Below are 22,790 nucleotides of genomic sequence, written 5' to 3'. Positions count from 1 at the left end.
ATAGTCCTAATAAACATACATACATTGAAGATTAGAGCCAGGTTTCTCACTTTCTGAGAAAAGGGTTAATATAAGGAAAGAGGAAGGGCCAGAATGAACTCTGTGGAGCTAGGCTGAAGTCAAGAGCATGCATACAAACAATTCCTCACCATGTCTGCCACATGCCTAAAAGCAATTACAATTCAGAAGCAACATTACACCTTTGTCCCCAGATCCTGGTTTCTAAATCTGTCTTAAGTCAAATTTTTCCTTAAAGAGCTTATTCAAGAGCTGGCACAAGGAACAGACAAAATAAACCTGGGTGATCTTCTGATATCAAAACATAAAATAGGGCTGGAGACGGAGCTCAGTGGTTAGAGGCACTTGCTAGCAAAGGCTGATGGCCCAGGTTTGATTCCCCAGTTCCCCTGTAAAGCCAGATGCACAAAGTGGCACATGCAACTGCAGTTCATTTGCAGTGCTAAGAGGCCGTGGCATGCCTATTCTCCCCACCTTACAAATAAGTAAATAAAATATGGTAACAGTAAGGCAATGCCCAAAAAAACAAAGGAAGCAACATAAAGACACTCCCAATAGCAACATATTGAACATTCAAGCAAAAGTAATAATGGATTATAGAGCAAATATCTGCGAGTCCATAATAAAAAACATTTCAGGTCTAGATAATAGGAAGAGAAGAAAGAAAAAACTGGAAAAACAGAATATTTGCATAGTCTAAGTTAAAGGGAAAACAGTAACTTTGCATTAGAGAAACCTGGTTGCTATTACCTCGCTCAAGTGAACAGTTAAGATCACATTGAAACCATGTTCTGCCTGATGTGACGTGAGGAAAGGTGTACAATGTCATTGCTGAAGTATTCTTGCCAAAAGGTCCAATCATGAGAAGCCACTCAAAAAACTCATAGTGAACATATTTTAAAAAAAACAAACAAACAGATCCATAGTCTTCAAAACTACCAAGACTATGAAAAGCATGCCACATAGGGCTGTCACAGATGGAGTCTAGGAGCAGGACACGCAGAAACAGGTCCTGTGGCAGAGTCCAGACCAAATACAAGACATTAGAGGCAATACTAGTAAAAGTCAAAAGTGGTGTGCACGTGAGTTAGCATTGAATTCAACATAATTTCCTGATTTTCATCACTGTTCTACAGTAATGTAATATACTCACATTAGGAGATACCTGACAGATATATATTTTTTACATTTCTCTAAGTTTAAAATTAATCCAAAATAAAGGAATATAAGAAAGAAAAAACAAAGCAAATACTCAGCTAAATGTATATAGCACCTTTTGGGCAGGGAAAAAGTTATAACTTGTCACCTTCAGGAAACAGAGCTAAGTAAGCACTCATAAAGTCCTCTACTAGTGGACAGGTATATTTAGGAAATTACAATTTTTGAAACCAGAAAATATATATCCAAAATAAGTGTCCCCATTCCTTCAAGCATTATAAGTAGGAAGAAACAGGAAATCCTAGAACAGTGACAAAAGAGCTTGGAGATGTCTCCCACTCACCTGATGCAACTTCTCATGAGCGAGGGCGCTGTCGCTAAGGCACCATGAGCCTAGCTGTGCAGCTGGGGCTCCTGACCGGCGCTCTGATGTTGTATGCCACTTTCTACTTCAAGACATATAAAACACCGGGTTCCACCGTCAACTTTCCATCTCTGCATCCCCACAGCCAAGGCCAGCTGCCATGTGTGGAGGTTCTGCAGACACGAGCTGCCTGACTCCGAAGCCAGGAGGATGGGACATGAGGGACGCACCACTTACACAGCACCAGCAATAAATCGGAAGCTTGAAACAGGTTTGTTTGGGCCTTTGCTTCAATCACTGAAGAACAGTGAAACAGACTAGATGACCTATTTTGAAGTTCAATTACTCATTCAGGATAGAACATAAATTTACCCAATTAGTAAAAAAAAAAAAAAAAAAATTAACTTTGCAGGTTTGATGTCTTCCTAAACTATAAGAAGTACACAGGCCAGGAGTGCTATGGTATGGCACCTGGAAGACTGAGATAGGAATGGCACAGTGAGTTCCAAGCCAGCCTGAGCTAGAGTGAGACCCTGCTTCAAACTAAACAAATAAATAAATAATGCCTTAAAAATTGGGGGCTGGGGAGATGGCTCCATAGTCAAAGGTTCTTGCTTTGCTTACAGAGCCTGCCTGCTCAGGTTCCATTCCCCAGCACCCACGAAAAGCCAAGATGCATGTATCTGGAGTTCACTTAACAACAAGTGGCTCTGGCATGCCCATACTCTCTCTCTTCCTCTCCTCCTCTCCCTTGAAAATAAGTAAACACATAAATAAATAAGCCAGCAAGCAATATATAATATCTAATCCAACTGAGAAAATTCAAAGTTTTTCTATAAATCCTTTTACTTGTGCATTTACTCCATGACAAAGACCCTACTCTGTAAAGACAACACTATGGTGAACATATTACTCTTTTTGTTACTGAGTTACTGTGAACTGCACTAGATTTTTTCTGACACACAGACTTTCACATAGAAGTTTACACAGTATAACTTCCTATTTATGAAAGAAAAAACTGAAAAAATGTTCTGCTCATGATTTCACATGTAGACAGAAAACATATACAAAGATTTGAAACAGAAACATTGATATAATACTCCACACTGTATCATCTTAGTATTTAAAAATATGATTTGTAAACATCAGCTGTCCTTACAGCTTGAAATACAGATTTCTATTTTTTCCTGTCTTATTTCCCTACTTTCATCTCCAACTACTCTCCACCTCATCCTTTTTTTGGTTGGGTTTTTTTTTTTTGTTTGTTTTTTTTTTTTTCAGTTTTTTGAGGTAGGGTTTTGCTCTAGTCCAGGCTGACCTGGATTTCACTATGTAGCTCAGAGTGACCTTGAACTCAAGGCAATCCTCCTACCTCTGCATCCCAAGTGCTGGGATTAAACGCGTGCGCCACCACGCCACACCACCTCATTCTTTATACTCAGTGATGCTGACATACCTCCCATGTCTTGATTTTATGCTTCTCCATGCTACCATATCCACTGTTCCAACCTCTGCTTTCATCAGCTAGTATGGCAACTTTGTATTCATTCTTCAAAACCCAATTCAACTGTCTTCGTCTCTCACATACACAGTTACATCTCCCTTCTGTGTTATTTCTAGACCTCATTTTCACTAATCACAGCATATCACTTAAATATTCATCCTGTGATCACCTGTTTACAATATACTAGCCTCTGAAATCATTAAAGATAAAGAACTTTATGCACTGGTGTCCTCAAATTCTCACAGTATTCCTGCAACATAATAGAACCTGTAGTTTTCTTAGTCACCAGTTCCTCACAGTGCCTTGCACCTTACACGAGACACACCCAAGTATGCTGAATTAAACTTCCTATTGCAATATACCTAACTGATTATATCCATGAATATTTAAATGAAAATATACTCATGTTTAAAGGGCCACAACTACTACATTGGTAAATTTAATTTTTTTCAAGCTTACAAGTTAAATTAGCAGGACAAAAAAAAACCACATTCTGATCATTAAATGTACATGGAAGGTTTACAGATACGGAAGAAAAAATCTGCTGAGAAAAACTTAAGTTTCTTTATTTCATTGTACCTTGTCTGTAACAACTGTGTTGGGTAGATCCTATTCTCTCAAATTCTATGATTCAGAGGATAGCTAAAAGTCTCCATGAGGTCCAAATCTCCATTTACCTATATTAAGATCATGTCAATTTTCTGTAAGCTGTCCCTCCACTCTTCCCATCTATGCTGACAAGACATTTTCAGTTACTCACAGCTTGCTATTATGACACGGAATACCTTAGAAACTTGCTTTCTACAGAGGTTATGTCACAATCTGCATGGGAAATACTGAACAGCAATACACAGTAGCTTTAGTTTAGGTGTTCTTTCTTTTCCCTTTTTAATTAAATGGCAATATCTCTCAGGTCCTTCACAGAACCCATGTAAATAAACCTGCTAAACTGAGAAGCTATGTTTTGTTTGGCTGTGGGGTTTTTTTTGTTGCTGGGGGGGGAGGGGGAGTAGTGGAGAGAATCAAGCCAGAGCTTCACTCATGCTATCTACCACTGAGCTACAACTTCCAGCCCAGACAGTAACAACACTCAGTTCTACTGATACATGGTGCAAAGGAAGTAGAGTTACCAAGGGCATAAAGACAATCCACAGAAACAAGAGACAAGAAACAAAATGCTCATTTTTCAGTCAGAAGGAATCTATCTGTACTTTAAGCAGCTACTGACATAGGCATCTAAGGGTCAATCAAAGGCCCTTATCGTTTTCATTTCTGGGACACAGAGTGTGCCATCACACTGCATAAGCTACAGAGTGTGAATCTAAAGCCGGGTGTGGTGGCGCACACCTATAATCCCAGCACTCTGGAGGCAAAGATAGGAGGATAGCTGTGAGTTCGAGGCCACCCTGAGACTCCATAGTGAATTCCAGGTCAGCCTGGGCTACCCTAAAGAACCAAAAAAAAAAAAAAAAAGTGTGTAAATCTAATGTTACACTTGTATACTAGACACACATTTCAAGTCAGTGTCATAGACCATTTTCCTAGTAAACGAAAGAGTTGAAAGTAAGACATAATTGTATTCATTACGTCATTAATTTAAAAAAAGGAAAAATTTCCAATCTGACCTGAACAATATTTCCATTGTCTGATTAGCCCTGAGCTGCTTTCTTAGAAAGGGTTAACTTTTAAATCCTACATTACCTTACAGAGACTAGGAGCAAGCACTCACTACTATACACTGCTACAAGTTATGTCCAGTCATTATAAGATATCAGGAGTAAAAATTTTAAGATCTCAACAGAGCACTGGGGCATCTTCTAGTACTTGGAAGGCTGGGGCAGAAGGACATCCAAGCTAAAGGACAACCTGGGCTACATAGCAAGATCTTGTCTCAAAAAAAAAAAAAATAGTACCTCCAATAATAAAAAATTGTGATTAACAATAGCACTAAAGCTCATTAGTGAAGGCCACTTGAAGAAAACTATGTAATTATGCCACAATTTACACTTAAACTGAACTTAAACTGAAAATGCACTATTTCATTTTTAACCCAAATTTATAACTTGTTCAAATTAAATCTATTGACTTCAAAGAATACTTTTTAAAAATTATTTATTTATTTACTTATGTATTTATTTATTAAAGTGAAAGAAGAGAGAAAGAGGCAGATAAGAAAAAGAGATAGAATGGGCATACCAGAGCCTCCTGCCATTGCAAAAGAATTTCAGATGCATATGCCATTTTGTGTATCTGGCTTTATATGGGTACTATCGAACCCAAGCCATGAGGCTTTGCAAAGAAGTGCCTTTAAACACTAAACCATCTCTCCAGCTCAAGAATAATTACTTAAATTAATGGTAGTATTGTTTGAAAATTATGTTTTATTTTTGAAAGGTCTCATGTGGCCAGGCTGCCCTTGAACTCCTGGATCCTCTGAGCTCAGCTTCTCAAAACTGTGCAAATAAAAATTTTTAAAAAGATCATTTGTAATAGAAAAATCAAGGGCATAAAATTAAACTAACATAGAAAACTACAAGGGATGGAGAAATGGCTTAGAGGTGAAGGCACTTGCTTGTGAAGCCTAAGGACCCAGGTTTGGCTCCCCAGAACCCATGTAAGCCAGATACACAGGATAGCACATGCTTCTGGAGTTTGCTTGCAATAGCTAGAGGCCTTGATATGTGTGCTCTCATTCTCTCTCTCTCCCTCTCTCCCTCTCTCTCTCTCTCTCTCTCTCTCTCTCCCTCTCTCTCTTTCTCTCAAATAAATAAACTAAAATATTTTGTCAAAGAAAATTATAAACCATCAGCAGAAAATTTCTGAAGTTCAAGAACATGGAGAAATACAGCACATTCAGAAACTGAAAGGTTGATGCAAATATACTGACTCTCTCCAAACTGACAAGTTTAAGTTCAACACAGTCTATTAAACTCCCTCTGGGTCCTTAAAATGCTGGTAAGTTTATTCTAAAATTTAAATGGAAGGGAAAAGGCTAAAGAATATTTCTAAATGTAGTCACTGATTTATCACAGACAACCCTATCAAGGCAGAATGGGAAAAAATGAATTTCTACACACACTCCAAATTAATTAAATCTTGGCCCTCTACCCTAGAGATCATACCAAAAAATATTAATCTTGACCTCTATCTTATACATTACACAAAAATAATTTTTAGGGCTGGAGAGATGGCTTAGCGGTTAAGCGCTTGCCTGTGAAGCCTAAGGACCCCGGTTAGAGGCTTGGTTCCCCAGGTCCCACGTTAGCCAGATGCACAAGGGGGCGCACGCGTCTGGAGTTCGTTTGCAGTGGCTGGAAGCCCTGGCACGCCCATTCTCTCTCTCTCCCTCTATCTGTCTTTCTCTCTGTCTCTGTTGTTCTCAAATAAATAAATAAAATTTTAAAAAATAATAATAATAATTTTTAGATGGGCTATAGAGCCAAATGTGAAAAGTTAAATATCAATCAATAATAAAGTCTTTAAAAGAAATTGAGCATATATTCTTGACTTTAGAGTAGGCAAGGATGTCACATGGACAAAAGTAACAAATGGGCTGGATACATGGCTTAGTAGTTAAGGCACTTGTCTGAGAAGCCTAAGAATCCAGATTTGAATGCCAAGTACCCACATAAGCCAGAGGCACAAGGTGATGCATGCATCTGGAGTTTGTTTGCAGTGGCTCGAGGCCCTGGTGCACCCATTCTGTCTGCCTTTCTCCTTCTTAAATAAATAAATAAAATATATTAAAAATACCTTTAAAAAAAGTAACAGTAAAGAAAAACTAGTAAACTGGACAGCATTAAATTTAGTAAGTTTTATTATCAAAAGACACTCTTAAGAAACTTAGGGGGCCAAGCATGGTGGTGCACACCTTTAATCCCAGCAAAAAAACGTGGAGAGCAATCAAAGAAGATTCCACTATCAACCCCCAGCTTCTACATGCACGCATGAACATGCACATGCATGCACATATACACATGCAAAAAAAAAAAAAAAAAACAGCAGGCTGGCAACCTACAGTGGAAAACTGATATGCACAAGGTATCTTATATACATATTATAAACCAACACATATATAAACTATTATATCTAAAACAATTATATCTAAAAGATATGATGGATTTTCACAAATCAGTTAAGTACAGGTAATCCACTAATAAGAGAAACACCACATCACAGCTAGTAAGTCTGCAGGTGCTCCTTCAGTAGTTATCCACGGAACACAGAACAAAATCCCAAAGCAATACTGCTGTATCCCTGCAGAGTAGCAAACAAAAAGACAGATGGCACGGAGTACGACAAGAAAGCAGGAATCTGCATAAGCACTTAATGTCAGTGGGAGTTATAAATAGTTATAATCACTGTGGAAAACTGAAAGCATCCATATAAATAAACATCACCAGAGCCAAAAGTTGTTCTATTTTGCCAAAAGAAATGAACAAATGTCCATCAAAAATATATAGCAAAATATTCTCAGGTGTGGGGGTGCATGCCTTTAATCCCAGCACTCAGGAGGGTATGGTGGGAGGATCTCTGTGAGTTCAAGGTCAACCTGGGCTACAGTGAAACCCCTGTTTCAAAAGTCAAAACGTGAAGAAGTCACAGTAGAGCAGCTCAGTAAACAAAAACTGGGGATAACCTAACCACTCATCAACAACAGGGTACAGTAAACTGCACTACACTCACACAAGGGAGCAGATTCGACAAGAACAAACAAAGGGGAAAGTGTGGGGGGAGAGGGAGGGAATTACCATGGGATTTTTTTTTTATATAATCATGGAAAATGCTAATAAAAATTAAAAAAAAAAACCTAAACATAGCCAGGTGTGGTGGCGCACACCTTTAATCCCAGCACTGGGGAGGCAGAGGTAGGAGGATCACCGTGAGTTCAAGGCCACCCTGAGACTCCCTAGTGAATTCCAGGTCAGCCTGGGCTAGGGTGAGACCCTACCTCAAAAAAAAAAAAAAAAAAACACCAAAAACCTAAACAGCCAGGCATAGTGACACATACTTAATCCCAGCATTCCAGAGGCAGAGGTAGGAGAATCACTGTGAGTTTGAGGCCAGTCTGAGACTACACAGTGAAATCCAGGTCAGACTGGGCTGGGCTAAAGTGAAAACCTACCTTAAAAAAAAAAAAAAAAAAAAGCCTCAACAGGTGTAAATCTAACAAAACAAGCTTAAAATACTCAAAAAAAAAAAAGAAAGAAAAAAATGGACATAACTTCTAGGCAAAAATGGAAAGCCAATTTTCACGAAGGCAGTTAGCACACTTGTCCATCAACCCTCCACCTTTCTCAGCCATTCTCTTCCCCTAGGAAGACAGAGCACCAACTTGCTCCAAAGCACAGAATGAAGACTAGCTACTTTCTATCCCATTATACAAAGTACGCTGATGAAGGGGAAAACCCACCGGTCTAAAGTACTAATGGCCAATCCACAGCATTGTAATCTCTGCCAGAGAAGGCGTTCTGACAGGAGCAGTAAAACTTAAGAATGGGAAACCTCTGCAAGCATCAGGTACCATGTGGCTCATTACTGCCATCTGCTGGGCATATACTGATATACATTTCAGTCCAACTGTGGTAAAAATGTGTTCTCCATGTCACAGGTTTATGAGTACAGAAAATTATATTGCATAAAACTCACTCAGAATGCAATATAGCCATAAAACAAATGTGATTTTATAGGAAATCATATTTTAGATCCTAAATAATTACAATCACTCATTTTAAACACACAAGCTACATTTTATTCTCATGGCATGTTGTCTATATTCTTTTGTATAAATGCATGGTTCCCTGGTCTTCCAGGAACACGGGAAATTCCGCTTCCTGTTCCTTAAGTACTTCTGTGGAACCCTATGATAGACTGGTTCTGACCAACAGGTGTGGGTGAACGCACTAGTGACACCTGCAAGCCAAAGCAAGAGCTGCAGGAGGGAGACCGAGCTGGAGCCTGAGGAGATGAAAGCAGCTGTGTCACTGAAGACACTGCTGGAGCGGCCCAGACCCGCAGAGTAAAAACACGTCTGCACTGGATTAAGCCATTCAAGAGTGGGGTTAGGGAGATGGTCCACTGGTTAAATGCACGGCTTGCAAAGCATGCCGGCTAGGGTTCAATTCCCATTACCCACGTAAAGCCAGACACACAGTGTCACAGAGTTCGTTTGCAGCAGCAAGAGGCCCTGCGGGGCCCATTCATATTTTCTCAATTCCCATCCCTCCTCTGTCTCAAATAAATAAATTTAAAATAAAGGAGTTGGTGTTAGAACTGTACCTCGGCACAACCTAGTCTGGAGTTTGTCTACAGCATGACTTTTGCCATTTGGGCTAAATAATTCTTGGTCATAGACCAACTTCCCCCCCAATTCTCCATCGTTTCTGTGTACTGTCGACGTTACGCAGCACCCCTAGCTTCCACTCCCCAAACGGTATTCCTCAGGATGATAACCAAGGATTCTCCCAATGCTGTCTTCCAGCTCTTGAAAACCACAGCCCTACTTTAACCTGACCAATGAAGTCTGAACAAACATACAGATATATGATGAATATGTATGTGTGTATGTATATACATACATACACACACACATTTAAGTCAAATGTCAGGTATTCTCAATGCTTTGTTGTGTATTTTATAGGCAATTAACAGACATATGAATTCCTAATTCCTGTAACTAGGAAACTGATCCATAAGTTTAAAATTTCAATGTCATAATCTGTTGATAATAAGCAAGCACTAAAAGCATGTAAATCCATACATACTATGCTGTTCATTTCAGAGGACTCATAGCTGCCAACCGGGTGGACGTTTCCAATGGGTTCCAAGCCCTCTTCGTCCCACATGTATGTCCCATCAGAGCTATCAGATGGAGAAAGTTCAAAAGAAGAACCCGCTCTGTAATCCGTATCTGGTGAAATCAAGTTATTTCCAGAAGTATGCTTGGTACAGTCACTCCTGTCTTCAAATGATTTTTAAAAGAAAAAATGTATTAATTCACAAAATATAATTACTCATTTCTAAAAGCAAAAGCTCCAGTAAGTCAATTTATAGCAAAAAAGTTGGTTCATAAGAGCATAACTTACATTTTCTAAATCCTATGTAACAGAAAAGAGGCAAAGACTTAAAAATAACCTGCTGAAGTATTTTGTAGGAAACACAAAGAAAACTCCCTTAACTGTCTTTCACTTCTGCAACATTTCTTATAACCTCATATTCCTCTAATATTTCCCCAAGACACTTACTTTTACCAGTGGTCAGGAAAACCCCTTCCTCTGTGTATACTGCGAACCTCCCAGCTACCTCCATATGAGGAAGATGACCTGTTCTGGCAGCCAACCTTGATAAGACCTGCTGAAACTCAAGGATTTACATGTACCTCAAGAGTCCTGGTCCCTTGATTAGACCATACACCTCTATACAACCCCTTCAGATTGTTCCTTCTTCTCAGTACATGAACACAGATAAGCTACCATACTTGCTGCCAGGAGGACCAACTATAACAGAGATTTCTTGATTACATTATCTTACTTTCTTCAATTCTAAAAGTAAATAAAGCTCCTCTGAAAAATCACTAAAAGTTGCTAAAACATTTTTCTAGAATAAAAAGGCATCACATTAGGCATAGCCTATAGCATTTCATTTGCCACTTGGTACAGATTTATTCTTAACGATCTCCTACACTAAGAGGTGGTCTGCCTAATGGTATACCACTGCTAGGCAACGTGGGGGAAAAGCACTGGGGAAGCCTTGTCCATGTAAGGAGGAAGAGGCCTAAGCATGCCAAAGCAAAGCAAAAGAGAGCTTTCCCGTTCCTGACCGGATATAAGAAGGACAGGAAAGTCACCAGGAAGGTCAATGCCACTCTACCCTTCACCTAAATCTAGCTCTCCCAGTGAAAGGGACAGCAGCTGCGATTCATCAAAGGACAATCCAAATGTAAGACTATCTAGGAGAAAGCAAGTGAATGAAGGACATCAATACTTACCAGAGACGCTTATATCTACCCATTCATCAGCTTTCGCGAATGCATTCTCATTTTCCTTAGGAGAATCAAATACATCCTTTGATGGTATATTTTCTTGCTTTTCTTCTTTGAGAGAAATTTCCTCTGGAGTTATTCTAGTTCTGCTGGAGTCCTCCACATCTATGAAGTCATCGCTGAAGTCTTCACTTAAGTCATTCTTGTCAGAAGACGACAACGATGACAAGGAAATATCGTCCACATCATCACTCAGGTATCGGATCTTGGCGTCAGGCTTTGCAGTCTGATCATTGTCTGTTCGGTAACTTTCGTCTTCAGCCAGCTCTCGGTCCTTACCAGCGGTGCTATTCTTAGTCAGTGTGGCAGCCTCTTCCTCCACACATGTGTCAGCAGGTGAATTTTTATTATCGTCAACTGTCATAGTTCCAGAAAACGGAGGTCGGCTAGATTTCAGTAGAGTGGGATGGACCATCCTATAGGCCAAAGTGGAAGTTACACCTGGGCCATTTGGTAGAGCCAACTTCTTTCCACCAGCAACATAAGGTCTATTATATCCAAACCCCAAATGTTCATTCCCGTTGAGTACTTCAGACTGCCGGGAATTTCGCGTTAGCATACTAGAGCGGAGAGGCACTCGAATGGGCAGCTGCTGGCTTGGGTAAGGCTGAGTAAGATCTGTAGCTCTGTTGAAGGAATGTGATCTGGTGATAGATGAAGGAGGGAGGAATGAATTCTGAATGGAATGTGAAAAACTCTGTGACCTTACCATTTTTTCACAAGTAGTGGATTTAATGTTGTCCAGGGACTGCGCCAGGCTCTCTCCGGAGCTGCTTCGGGCGGCACAGGAGCCTGCCCGGGGCCTCTGCATACTGCCAGTGGATCGGTTCCCATAAAATGTGCCCAACTGCGATTTGGAAGCATTGACTGAAGAATATGAAGTCCTTCCCAGCAATGTGCCTTTCGTGAATTTACCCAGATTGGATGGTCCAGGAAAAGGCTTGTGGTTTAACTCCTCTGTAGATGACACAAACATTGTGCATGGCTTTGCTAGCTTTGACGTGAATAAAGAAACACCTTTCACACCTCCTTTTACCCCATTTTTATCAAACAATCCTTGAGGAGGAGCATGTTTGTCAGGGTCAGCTAATTTCTCATGTGAATTTTGAGGATGGTTGAGTTCTTCAGTATTTTCAGCACCAAGCTGGTATTTATTTGTTTTTCTCCAAGTAAATGAATGGGCCAGTGAACAATCAGAGCCATTATTTCTCATGTAGCCTTTGGCATTACTACCCTTGGAGGTTCCTAGTACAGAAACAGCTGTCCCATTTGGCATCGGCTGCAGTGTACTTCTTACTGATTTTGCTCCATACTTTGGCAACTTGGAACCCAAAAATGTCTTGATTTGTGTTTTTTCTTCCATGAGATGCTATAAGGTGCATTTGTTCTTAAAATCTGACAGAATCTGAGGAAAGAAGAAGAAATAGATGAAGTATTCCTATATAAATATAATTACATAGATATATGAATACATTTTTTACATGCAAAAAATTCATTTGTTTTTTTGAGTTGTTGAGGTAGGACCTCACTCTAGCTCAGGCTGATCTGGAATTCACTAAGAAGTATCAGGGTGGCCTTGAACTCATGGCAATCCTCCTAGGCAATCCTCCTACCTCTGCCTCCCAAGTGCTGAGATTACAAGCATGTGCCATCATGCCCGGCTTAGAGAATTCAAAAGTTATTCATGTTTCCTATAGAAAGAACTCCAGAAATATTGGATACAAATTAAGGCAACAACTTGATGATACAACAAAATTTTTTTTTTTAATTTATTTACTTGAGAGCGACAGACACAGAGAGAAAGACAGAGGGAGAGAGAGAGAATGGGCGCGCCAGGGCTTCCAGCCTCTGCAAACGAACTCCAGACGCATGCGCCCCCCTTGTGCATCTGGCTAACGTGGGACCTGGGGAACCAAGCCTCGAACCGGGGTCCTTAGGCTTCACAGGCAAGCGCTTAACCGCTAAGCCATCTCTCCAGCCCACAACAAAATATTTTTATAAACACTTATCAATTTCAGTGATGGATAACAAAAAAAAATTCCATGAGTAATAAAATGAGGGTACTGATCTTAGATTTTAAAAAAATACTTGCACAGTGCATCTTCCAATTTCTTATTAAATCATTATTTCAGGTCACAGTCTCCTCTTGTAAAAATAAGAATATGAGATTTTGTCTTTGTAAAAATACAAATCAGTACCAAGGAGATAGCTCACTTGGTTCACTGTTTGCCTCCCAAGCATGAAGACCTGAGCTTGAGTCTCATGTCAAAGTCTGAGGCATGGTGACATATACCTATAATCCAAGCCCTAGGGATGTGGAGATCTGAAGCATTCCTGGAGCCACAGAACCAGCCATTATAGCCTAACTGGAGAGCTCCAGGCCAATAAGAGACCCTGTCTCAAACAAAGGTAGAAAAAGCTGGGTGTGGTGCTACACATAGTTAATCCCAGCACTCAAGAGGCAGCAGAGGTAGGAGGATCGCCATGAGTTTGAGGCCACCATGAGATTACATAGTGAATTCCAGGTCACCCTGGGCTAGAGTGAACCGCTACTTCAAAAAGCAAAAACAAACAAACAAACAAAAAGATTCTAATCTCACTTTTATTCAAACGGTCAAGAGTTATTCTTGGGCTGGAGAGATGGCTTAACGGTTAAGTGCTTGCCTATGAAGGCTAAGGATCCTGGTTCAAGGCTTGATTCCCCAGGACCAATGTTAGCCAGATGCACAAGGGGGCGCATGCATCTGGAGTTCGTTTGCAGTGGTTGGAAGCCCTGGCACGCCCATTCTCTGCCTCTTTCTCTGTCTGTTGTTCTCAAATAAATAAATAAAAACAAAATAATATTTAAAAAAAAGAGAGATTCTTTTTTGATTTTTCGAGATAGAGTCTTGTCTAGCCCAGGCTAACTTGGAATTCACTATGTAGTCTCAGGGTGTCCTCAAACTCACAGCAATCCTCCTACCTCTGCCTCCAGAGTGCTGGGATAAAAGATGTGCACCATGTCTGGCTAAGAGTTGTTCTTTAAAAGAACAGATATGGGCTGGAGAGATGGCTTAGTGATTAAGCGCTTGCCTGTGAAGCCTAAGGACCCCGGTTCGAGGCTCAGTTCCCCAGGTCCCACATTAGCCAGATGCACAAGGGGGCGAACGCGTCTGGAGTTCATTTGCAGAGGCTGGAAGCCCTGGCGCGCCCATTCTCTCTCTCTCCCTCTATCTGTCTTTCTCTCTATGTCTGTCGCTCTCAAATAAATAAAATAAAAAATGAACAAAAAAAATTTAAAAAAAATAAAATAAAAAAATAAATAAATAAAAGAACAGATATGATCAAATTCTTCTGATAAAAATCATGTGTGAACCTAGGAACAACATGAAACCTGAAATTCGCTGCACAGGGTAGAAGCAAGCTTCTCTACTTGGTTCTACCCTATCTGTTTACATTAAGCCAAAATGTACCATCATTCACCCAAATCCACCCTATATTTTCTACATTTCACTCCTTTGCTGAAGTTATAAAGATCACCTTCAAAAATCACTATTATTCACAATCCTTTCATTCAATGTTAATCTTCTCCACTCCCTTTACATGAGTTCTCCAATTGTGTGCATGTCTATTGGACACAAAAAGCCTGATGAGAGTATAAACTAAATCCAATATATTCTAAGGCCTCTTACAAGATCACAATACACAATTTTAAAGTCAATCCTTCATCTCTTAATGCAAAGAAATTTCATAAATAGTCAAGGCTGAAAAGGGTCTTGTGGGCCTGTGATTTGGTAATGGCTTCCTTGAGTAATGTATTGAAAAGAATTCTGAGTTCAAATCAGAACATGGCACTGTTAACATTATAAAGCACCTATGGCCTTAAATATAAAAAGGAATAGCAGGGGCTGGGGAGATGGCTCAGCTATTAAGTCTGCCATCCTGGGTTCAATTCCCCAGCCACCCACATAAAGCCAAACAGGTATTCATTTATCACAGCAAGAGACCCTGGTATTCAGGCACATATATACACACAACAACAACTTTTAAAAATACAGCAGCAATATCTACACCATACAAGTGGTTTTTTTTTTTCCATTTTTGAAAGTGGCCTTTTACCACAATACATATTTCCATTGTCACAAACACTTTCAAGATAGCTATAAGAAATGTGGCAACAATAACACAATATTTGTAATGGTCATTCTGTAATTCACTAAGAAATACATATTAAAGACCCTGCCCTCCAGTGCCAGACTTTGTCATAAGGAGACTGAGAAAAGAGCATCCTATTCACTTATTTCTCTGTGCCTCTGGTTTCTGTCAAAATAAGCCTCATCTGTGTCATCTTCCAACAGCATCTCAAGATGAACACAGATAGACACACTGTCTCTACAAAGCGTTTAAGGTTCTGCCAGTTGGAGAAATAAAATGATAGAATCTAAATGTACTGTTTCTTACAATAATATTTATGGGTGTCTAATGTTCAAATAATCAACACAATGATGTCAATTATCTTGAACTGTAGGCTTTAGACTATTCTGATGGTTCAACTGTAAATTTCCCACATATGCATGCCTTGTGAACCCCTGCCATTCCACTGGCTGCCTAACTACCTTCTGTCTTCAAATATCCAAGAAAATGGGCTGGAGAGATGGCTTAGCGATTAAGGCACTTGCCTACAAAGCCAAAGGATCCTAGTTTGATTCTCCAGGACCAACACCAGCCAGATGCGTGCATCTGGAGTTTGTTTGCAGTGGCTGGAGGCCCTAGCACACCCATTCTTTCTCTAATAAAAATATATTTACAAATATTCAAGTAACTTTCTCCTATTTTTGCTTATGACTTTGAATTAAAATAAAACAGACATTGTGACTCTACCTTTTTTTGTAGACAGGCTGTCTTTAATATATATGATATGATGATATATGACCAAATAAGTGTTTAAAAAATGTACTCACTAACAATTTGAAAAAGTACATTTTGGCTATTATATATAATATCTATATATGATATAACCTGTGACATACTTTAACACTATCAATAAACTTTAATGATGAACTAAGAACAGTTGGTACAGAACTTGAAAAGTCTATTTCCTGAGTAGTTTGCTTATATAGTATTTTTAATTATAGAATTAATATTGCATATCTAAATTTTCAAAATGACATAGAAACTCCTTTTTCAAACACCATTAAGTCAAAGTTTCTTGCCTGTAAAAGAAAAAGCAGAACACAGGAAAAGCAGCAGGAACACGACTGAACACACACACACAATGAGCACGTTTACCTCCTTACCATTATTACTTGCTTAATCTTCAGAAGTTTAAAAGGATCTGGGGCTGGAGAGATGGCTTAATGGTTAAGGCGCTTGCCTACAAAGCCTAAGGACTCATGTTTGACTCTCCAGATCCCACATAAGCCAGACGCACAGTGACTCAAGTGCTCAAGGTTGCACATGCACACAAGGGGCACATACATCTGGAGTTCAACTGCAGTGGCTGGAGGTCCTGGCATGCCAGTCCTCCCCCCACCCTTTCTCTTGCTTTGCATAAAGAAAGGCAGTTGGTTGGGCTTGCCTAAAATATATATATATATATATAATTAAATTAAAAAGAATGTGGTCCCATCTATCTGACTCCAGGGCCAGTGCAGACACCCCTTCAAGAGAAGGAATGAAGTACTCCAGAGGCATGCTGACAGCGAGATACAAGCGTGAAGTACATAAAAGTGCACAGTGCCAGCTGACAAACAAGTTTGGCAGAGCAACAGTCAGATCTGGCGCTTTTCAAGATTCCTTTCATATCCATTACCTTACCCTGTGGAGCCACCCACTCATCTTCTTTATTTAGTTTTTCAAATAGCTTTTCAGAAGGTTATGAATTGCCTGAGGTTTAAGGATTTAAATAGGCATAAATTTGGTGCTGAGTCCAAGAGCAATTAACTAAACAACAGTGCTAGTGACTTCGCAGGTGTAAGCTGTCACTTCTGAAATATGCTTTCACACTCTGTTATCAACATCATGATTTAAAATGTTTAGCAGTTTTTTGTTTGTTTGTTTTTTGGTTTGTCAAGGTAGTATCTCACTCTAGCCCAGGCTGACCTGGAATTCACTATGTAGTCTCAGGTTGGCCTCAAACTCACAACAATCCTACCTCTGAGTGCTGGGATTAAAGGCATGAGCACCACGCCCGGCTTCTTAAATGTTTAGTTTTTTTAATGCGTGTCATTCAATGACTTCCCCCACACAGCCTCTCTCCCACTTTTTCTTGTGTGTCATATGTGGCATAAGCCATTTCAAAGGCTTGGTTATGGTAAGTAAGTAAGTACAAAAGGACAACAAAGAAAAGACTTAAAACAGTACAATTCCATTCCTTCATGGTTTCAAAATATACATACCAAGAGCTGGACAGACAGCAGATCTGTGTTAAGACACGTGCACGCAAAGCCAAAGGGCCCAGGTAGACAGTCCAGGACCCACGTTAGCCAGATGCACAAGGTGGTGCACGCGTCTGGAGTTCATTTGCAGTGGCTGGAGGCCCTGATGTGCATGTTCTCTATCTAAACCAGGGTCTCAGGGCCCTGTGCTTGAGCAGCAAGTGCTCTTCTTACCCACTGCGCCATCTCTCTGACCCCAAATGTGAAATAGTTACCAATCTGTTTGGAAATAACAAAATGTTCCCACCAAAGTGACCACATCACAGTGCATTGTATCCAGCCAACTCATAAGGCAGCACATCTACTTCTGCTCACGGCCAACATGACACAAGTCCCACCACCACCAGCTCGCTCTCCCTACTTAAACTTCAAAAGAATAGCACTTAGGATATTAAATCATAAAAAGTATTTTAATGCTAATCTCAACTGTAATTAAACAAATGCACAAACAATAACCAATGTGGCAAGAACAGGGAGCAGAGTGTTCTGATAACCAATACAGAAGACTCTTCAGCATGGAAGTGGTAGCAAAACTACACTGCAACACTGCAACTCAGACCCTGTTGTGATTCAGAGCCCATGGGAGTCACGACAGTGTCTGTGCGGAGGCATTAGGACGACTCAGCTACTCCACTGAAAACAGATACAACATTTGCAGTGAAAAGAATACCTAAATCCAGCCCTCCACTGGTAGAGAACTATAAGAAGGGAGAGTCATCTTGTCCCAAAAGCACAGGCGATGTAGGAGCAGAAAGCAGGTCACTCCCAAGTCTACCAGTGTAGAAAATGAAGTGATTAAACTTCTAAGAATTAACTAATGCACTGGACATAAAGGCTTTATGAGAAAAAGTACACCCCCTTCCTGCCAAGAGTAAATACATTCCCAAGGCCCTAAAGGAGGAACAGTAAAAGGTTACAGGAGACCCGTTAGGAGCAAGTTTCACAAAGCAAAGCAGGGTCCCAGACCTCAGGGGACCTCAAAACACCACAGTTCACAGGTCCCAGATATAAAAGGGCTCATCTACTCACTTTCAACCTTAAGGTTTTTGTACAATGGAACAAAATAAGCAAGCAAAATGAAAGTTTCCTAGTAAGGCCTGCCATCCAAGGAAGATGTTGCAATTGTTTAAAAGAAAATTTAGCTTGGAGTGGTAGCATATGACTTTAATCCCACCACTTAGGAGGCAGAGGCAGGAGGATCACCATGAGTTTGAGGCCACCCTAAGACTACATAGTGAATTCCAGGTCAACCTGGGCTAGAGTGAGACCCTACCTTGAAAAACCAAAAAAAAGAAAAAAAAGATAGGGGAGCAGAGGAGAGAGGAGAAGACATGAAAAGGGAAAGGAGAGAAGAGGAGAGAAGAAAGGAGGGGAGAAGAGAGGAGGGGAGGGGAGGAAAGGGGAGAGGAAGGAAGAGGAGGTGAGCGGAGGGGAAGAGAGGGAAGGGAACAGGGAGGGGAGGGGAGGGGAGGAAAGGGGAGAGGAAGGAAGAGGAGGTGAGCGGAGGGGAAGAGAGGGAAGGGAACAGGGAGGGGAGGGGAGGGGAGGGGAGGGGAGGGGAGGGGAGGGGAGGGGAGGGGAGGGGAGGGGAGGGGAGGGGAGGAGAGGAGAGGAGAGGAGAGGAGAGGAGAGGAGAGGAGAGGAGAGGAGAGGAGAGGAGAGGAGAGGAGAGGAGAGGAGAGGAGAGGAGAGGAGAGGAGAGGAGAGGAGAGGAGAGGAGAGGAGAGGAGAGGAGAGGAGAGGAGAGGAGAGGAGAGGAGAGGAGAGGAGGGAAAAATTTACAGACATGGGCTGGGGAAACAGTTTCCTCAGTAAAGCACTTGCCTTACAATAAAAAATAAGAGCAAAGTTCGATCCTCAATATTCACATAAAAAAGGACTGGCATGGTGGCACAGGTGTGTAATACCAGCACTGGGCAGGCAAAGACAGATGGGCATCTGGGACTCACTGAGAGGCCAGTCTAGCCTAATCAGCAAGTAACAGAAAATGAAAGACTCTACCCAAAACAAGTGGACAGCTGGGCTGGAGAGATGCTTTAGCCCCAAGGAACTACAGGAGTGTACCACACAGCCTGGCATTTTATGAGTGTTCTGGAATCAAAACTCAGGTCTGCATGATCACTAGAAGCATTTTATTCACTGAACCATCTCAACCTGCTAACATTTTTAAGAGCTGTCTATGTGTTAGGCAATGTTCTAAGAAAGTCATATGTAGTAATTCATATAATTCTCACATTTTTATATAAAATTATATACATTATGCTATATAAAATTACTATAATCTTGGGCTGGAGAGATGGCTTAGCAGGTAAGTGCCTGCCTGTGAAGCCTAAGGACCCCAGTTCGAGGCTGGATTCCCCAGGACCCACGTTAGCCAGATGCACAAGGGGACGCATGCATCTGCGATTCATTTGCAGTGGCTGGAGGCCCTGGTGCACCCATTCTCTGTCTCTCTTTCTATCTGCCCCTTTCTCTCTCTGTCACTCTCAAATAAATAAATAAACATAAACAATTTTTTTAATTAATACAATCTTTATTATTAAAATAAAGATACTAAACATACTGAAACACAGAAAGGTCAAGTAATTTGCACAGAGACACATGATTATTAAGCAGTAGGGAGGGTCAGAATTCAAATTTAACCACTACCTTTCATGATAACCTCTCCAGCTCATTTTCCTAATCAACATTCGGTATGCATGTGTGTCGCAACTATAGATCATGACACCAGTGTATTGGCTAATGACAAGTGGGTCTTGACAAGAATATAATAGTAAAGAATGGACTCCAACAGTCTATCCCAGTGCATCACCAATGCTGCAGAGGTACTGGAATTGACAAACTTCAAGAGAAGAATAAGTAATAGTTTAGTTTTGCAATGAGTAAGGAAAAAATTCAAATTTAGCAATTCAAATATTTAAGAACTTATTCATGGCATCCAAATCAGAAATTCTTTTTGTAAGCATAAAAGATGCAGAACTGCTGTTATCACTGTATTTAAGCTTTTTATTTTTTAAATATTTTATTTATTTATTTATTTATGAGAGAGAAAGAGATAATGGGCACACCAGGGCCTCTAGCCACTGCATACAAACTCCATATGTGTGCATCCCCTTGTCCATTTGGCTTATGTGGGTCCTGGGGAATCAACCTTGGGTCCTTAGGTTTCGAAGGCAAATATCATAACCACCAAGCCATTTCCCCAGACCCCTTTTATTAATTTTTCTTTTTGCATGAGTGTGTGCAGGTGAGTAGTGTTGCAGTCAGATTCGCACTGCTGGCAGAATACATCCAACCAAGAGCAGCTTGTGGGGGGAAAAAAAAAAGAGTTGATTTTGGTTTACAGGCTCAAGAGGGAAGCTCCATGATAGAAGGGGAAAACAATGGCATGAGCAGAGGGTGAACCTCACCCCCTGTCCAAGATCGAGTGGACAAAAGCAATATCCATAAGCCCACCCCCAACAATACACTGCCTCCTGGAAGTGTTAATTCCCAAATCTCCATCAGCTGGGAACCTAGCATTCAGAACACCTAAGTTATGGGGGACACCTGGATCAAGCCACAAGTAGCATATGTGTTGTGGCGTGGTGCCTGTGTGCAGACATACATGCTCTGAGCATTCATGGGGCAGGTAGAGAACTTTAGGGACTCTTTTTTACCTCCTTGAGGTAGAGTAACCTAGAGCTGTTATTGGTAAGTGAGACCCAGAGAGGCTCGAGTCTCGCCCCACCCCCCTTCCCAATGCCATGGCCTGAGGTTATAGTGTGCACAACCCTGGCAAACTCTCTGTGGCTTCTGGGAGACTTGAACTCAAGCAGTCTCAGGCCCTATCAGACCTTCAATGCTTTAGTGGCAAGTGCCACTGAAGACCCATCTCTCAACCCTGGCTTAGCTGTTAAGGCACTTGCTTGCAAAGCCAAAAGACATTGGCTCGATTTCCCAGTACACATGAAAACCAGATGTACAAGGTGGCGCATGCATCTGCAGTTCGTCTGCAGTGGCTGGAAGCCCTGGTGCGGCCCTCTCTCTCTCTCCCCCTCTTTCCCTCTCTCGAATACATAAATAAAAATAAAATATTTTTAAAATAACACTTTTGTTTTAGTATCTCATATAAAGAAAATCAACAGACTCTAAGATGGTTATACTTCCAGCAGCTTTTCTAATGTTTGTTTTTCTAAAATAAATTTTGCCAAGCATGCCTTTAATCTCAGCACTCAGGAGGCAGAGGTAGGAGAATCACTGTGAGTTCAAGGCCAGCCTGAGACTCTATATTGAATTCTAAGTCAACCTGAGCTAGAGTGAGACTCTACCTTAAAAAAAATACGTAAACACACACACACACACACACACACACACATAATAAATTTTGTATGCCTAATGTAATCCCTTCTAGGTACTTACTATATCAATAAGAATAAGACAGAAAATACCTGAAGGAATTTTATATAGTGAGAGTAAATTTTTCAATGAGTTTTGGAGGTGACCAGATACTTGTCTAGGAGTGTGTGCACTATGTAATATTTTACATTTGTATTAAGACTTACTCAGTTTGAAACCATTTGAGCACTACACTACACGATGAATTTCAGGAGTCTTTCCCATAGGAACCTGCAGCAGCAGACTTCAGAAAGCATGTGGGGAGGCTTGACAGGAATGACAGGTAGAACTCTGCTCTACTGCAGACAACACCCTCCACAGAGCTGACTGACCAACTCACTCTCTGACTATGATGATGAAGAAGGGCCCTTTTAAAACATGGTCCTGGGCTAGAGAGATGACTTAGCAATCAGAAGCACTTACTTAATATGTCCTTTTTGAAGCCTCTCGAATACTTAAGACATAAGCATCTGTAGGATAACACATCTTATATAATTGTTTAAGAAACATGTTCTGGGCTGGTGATGGCTTAGTGGTTAAGCACTTGCCTGTGAAGCCTAAGGACCCTGGTTCGAGGCTCGATTCTCCATGACCCACGTTAGCCAGATGCACAAGAGGGTGCATGCGTCTGGAGTTCATTTGCAGTGGCTGAAGCCCTGGCGTGCCCATTCTCTTTCTCTTTCTCTCTCTCTCTCTCTCTCTCTCTCTCTCTCTCTCTCTCTCTTTCTGTCTGCCTGCCTCTTTCTCTCTCTGTCACTCTCAAATAAATAAATAAAAATGAACAAAAAAAATAAAAAAAGAAACATGTTCTGTGTTAAATATTCTTTGAATTGATAACCAACAAACTTTCCCAAAACCCAACTATATTAGCAGAGCATGGTGGCACATGCCTGTAATCCTAGTATTGGGGAG

General features: G+C 40.8%; 1 protein-coding gene across 4 annotated transcripts in view; it reads right to left on the bottom strand.

The window, feature by feature from the left end:
- Ccser2 (coiled-coil serine rich protein 2) overlaps positions 1-22,790 on the bottom strand; it is a 134,214-nt gene that overhangs the window by 85,471 nt on the left and 25,953 nt on the right. For all 4 annotated transcript variants that reach the window (XM_045137186.1, XM_004658007.2, XM_004658008.2 and 1 more), the window contains 2 exons: positions 11,032-12,490; positions 9,809-10,005 (listed from right to left, as the gene is read on the bottom strand). In XM_045137186.1, coding sequence (XP_044993121.1) covers positions 9,809-10,005; positions 11,032-12,448 — 1,614 coding nt within the window. In that variant the 5' untranslated portion in view covers positions 12,449-12,490. The remainder of the gene's footprint in view (positions 1-9,808; positions 10,006-11,031; positions 12,491-22,790) is intronic.

This window comes from Jaculus jaculus, chromosome 18 (assembly GCF_020740685.1).
Source record: "Jaculus jaculus isolate mJacJac1 chromosome 18, mJacJac1.mat.Y.cur, whole genome shotgun sequence".
NCBI lineage: Eukaryota > Metazoa > Chordata > Mammalia > Rodentia > Dipodidae > Jaculus > Jaculus jaculus.
This window is presented reverse-complemented; position numbering and strand designations above follow the sequence as displayed.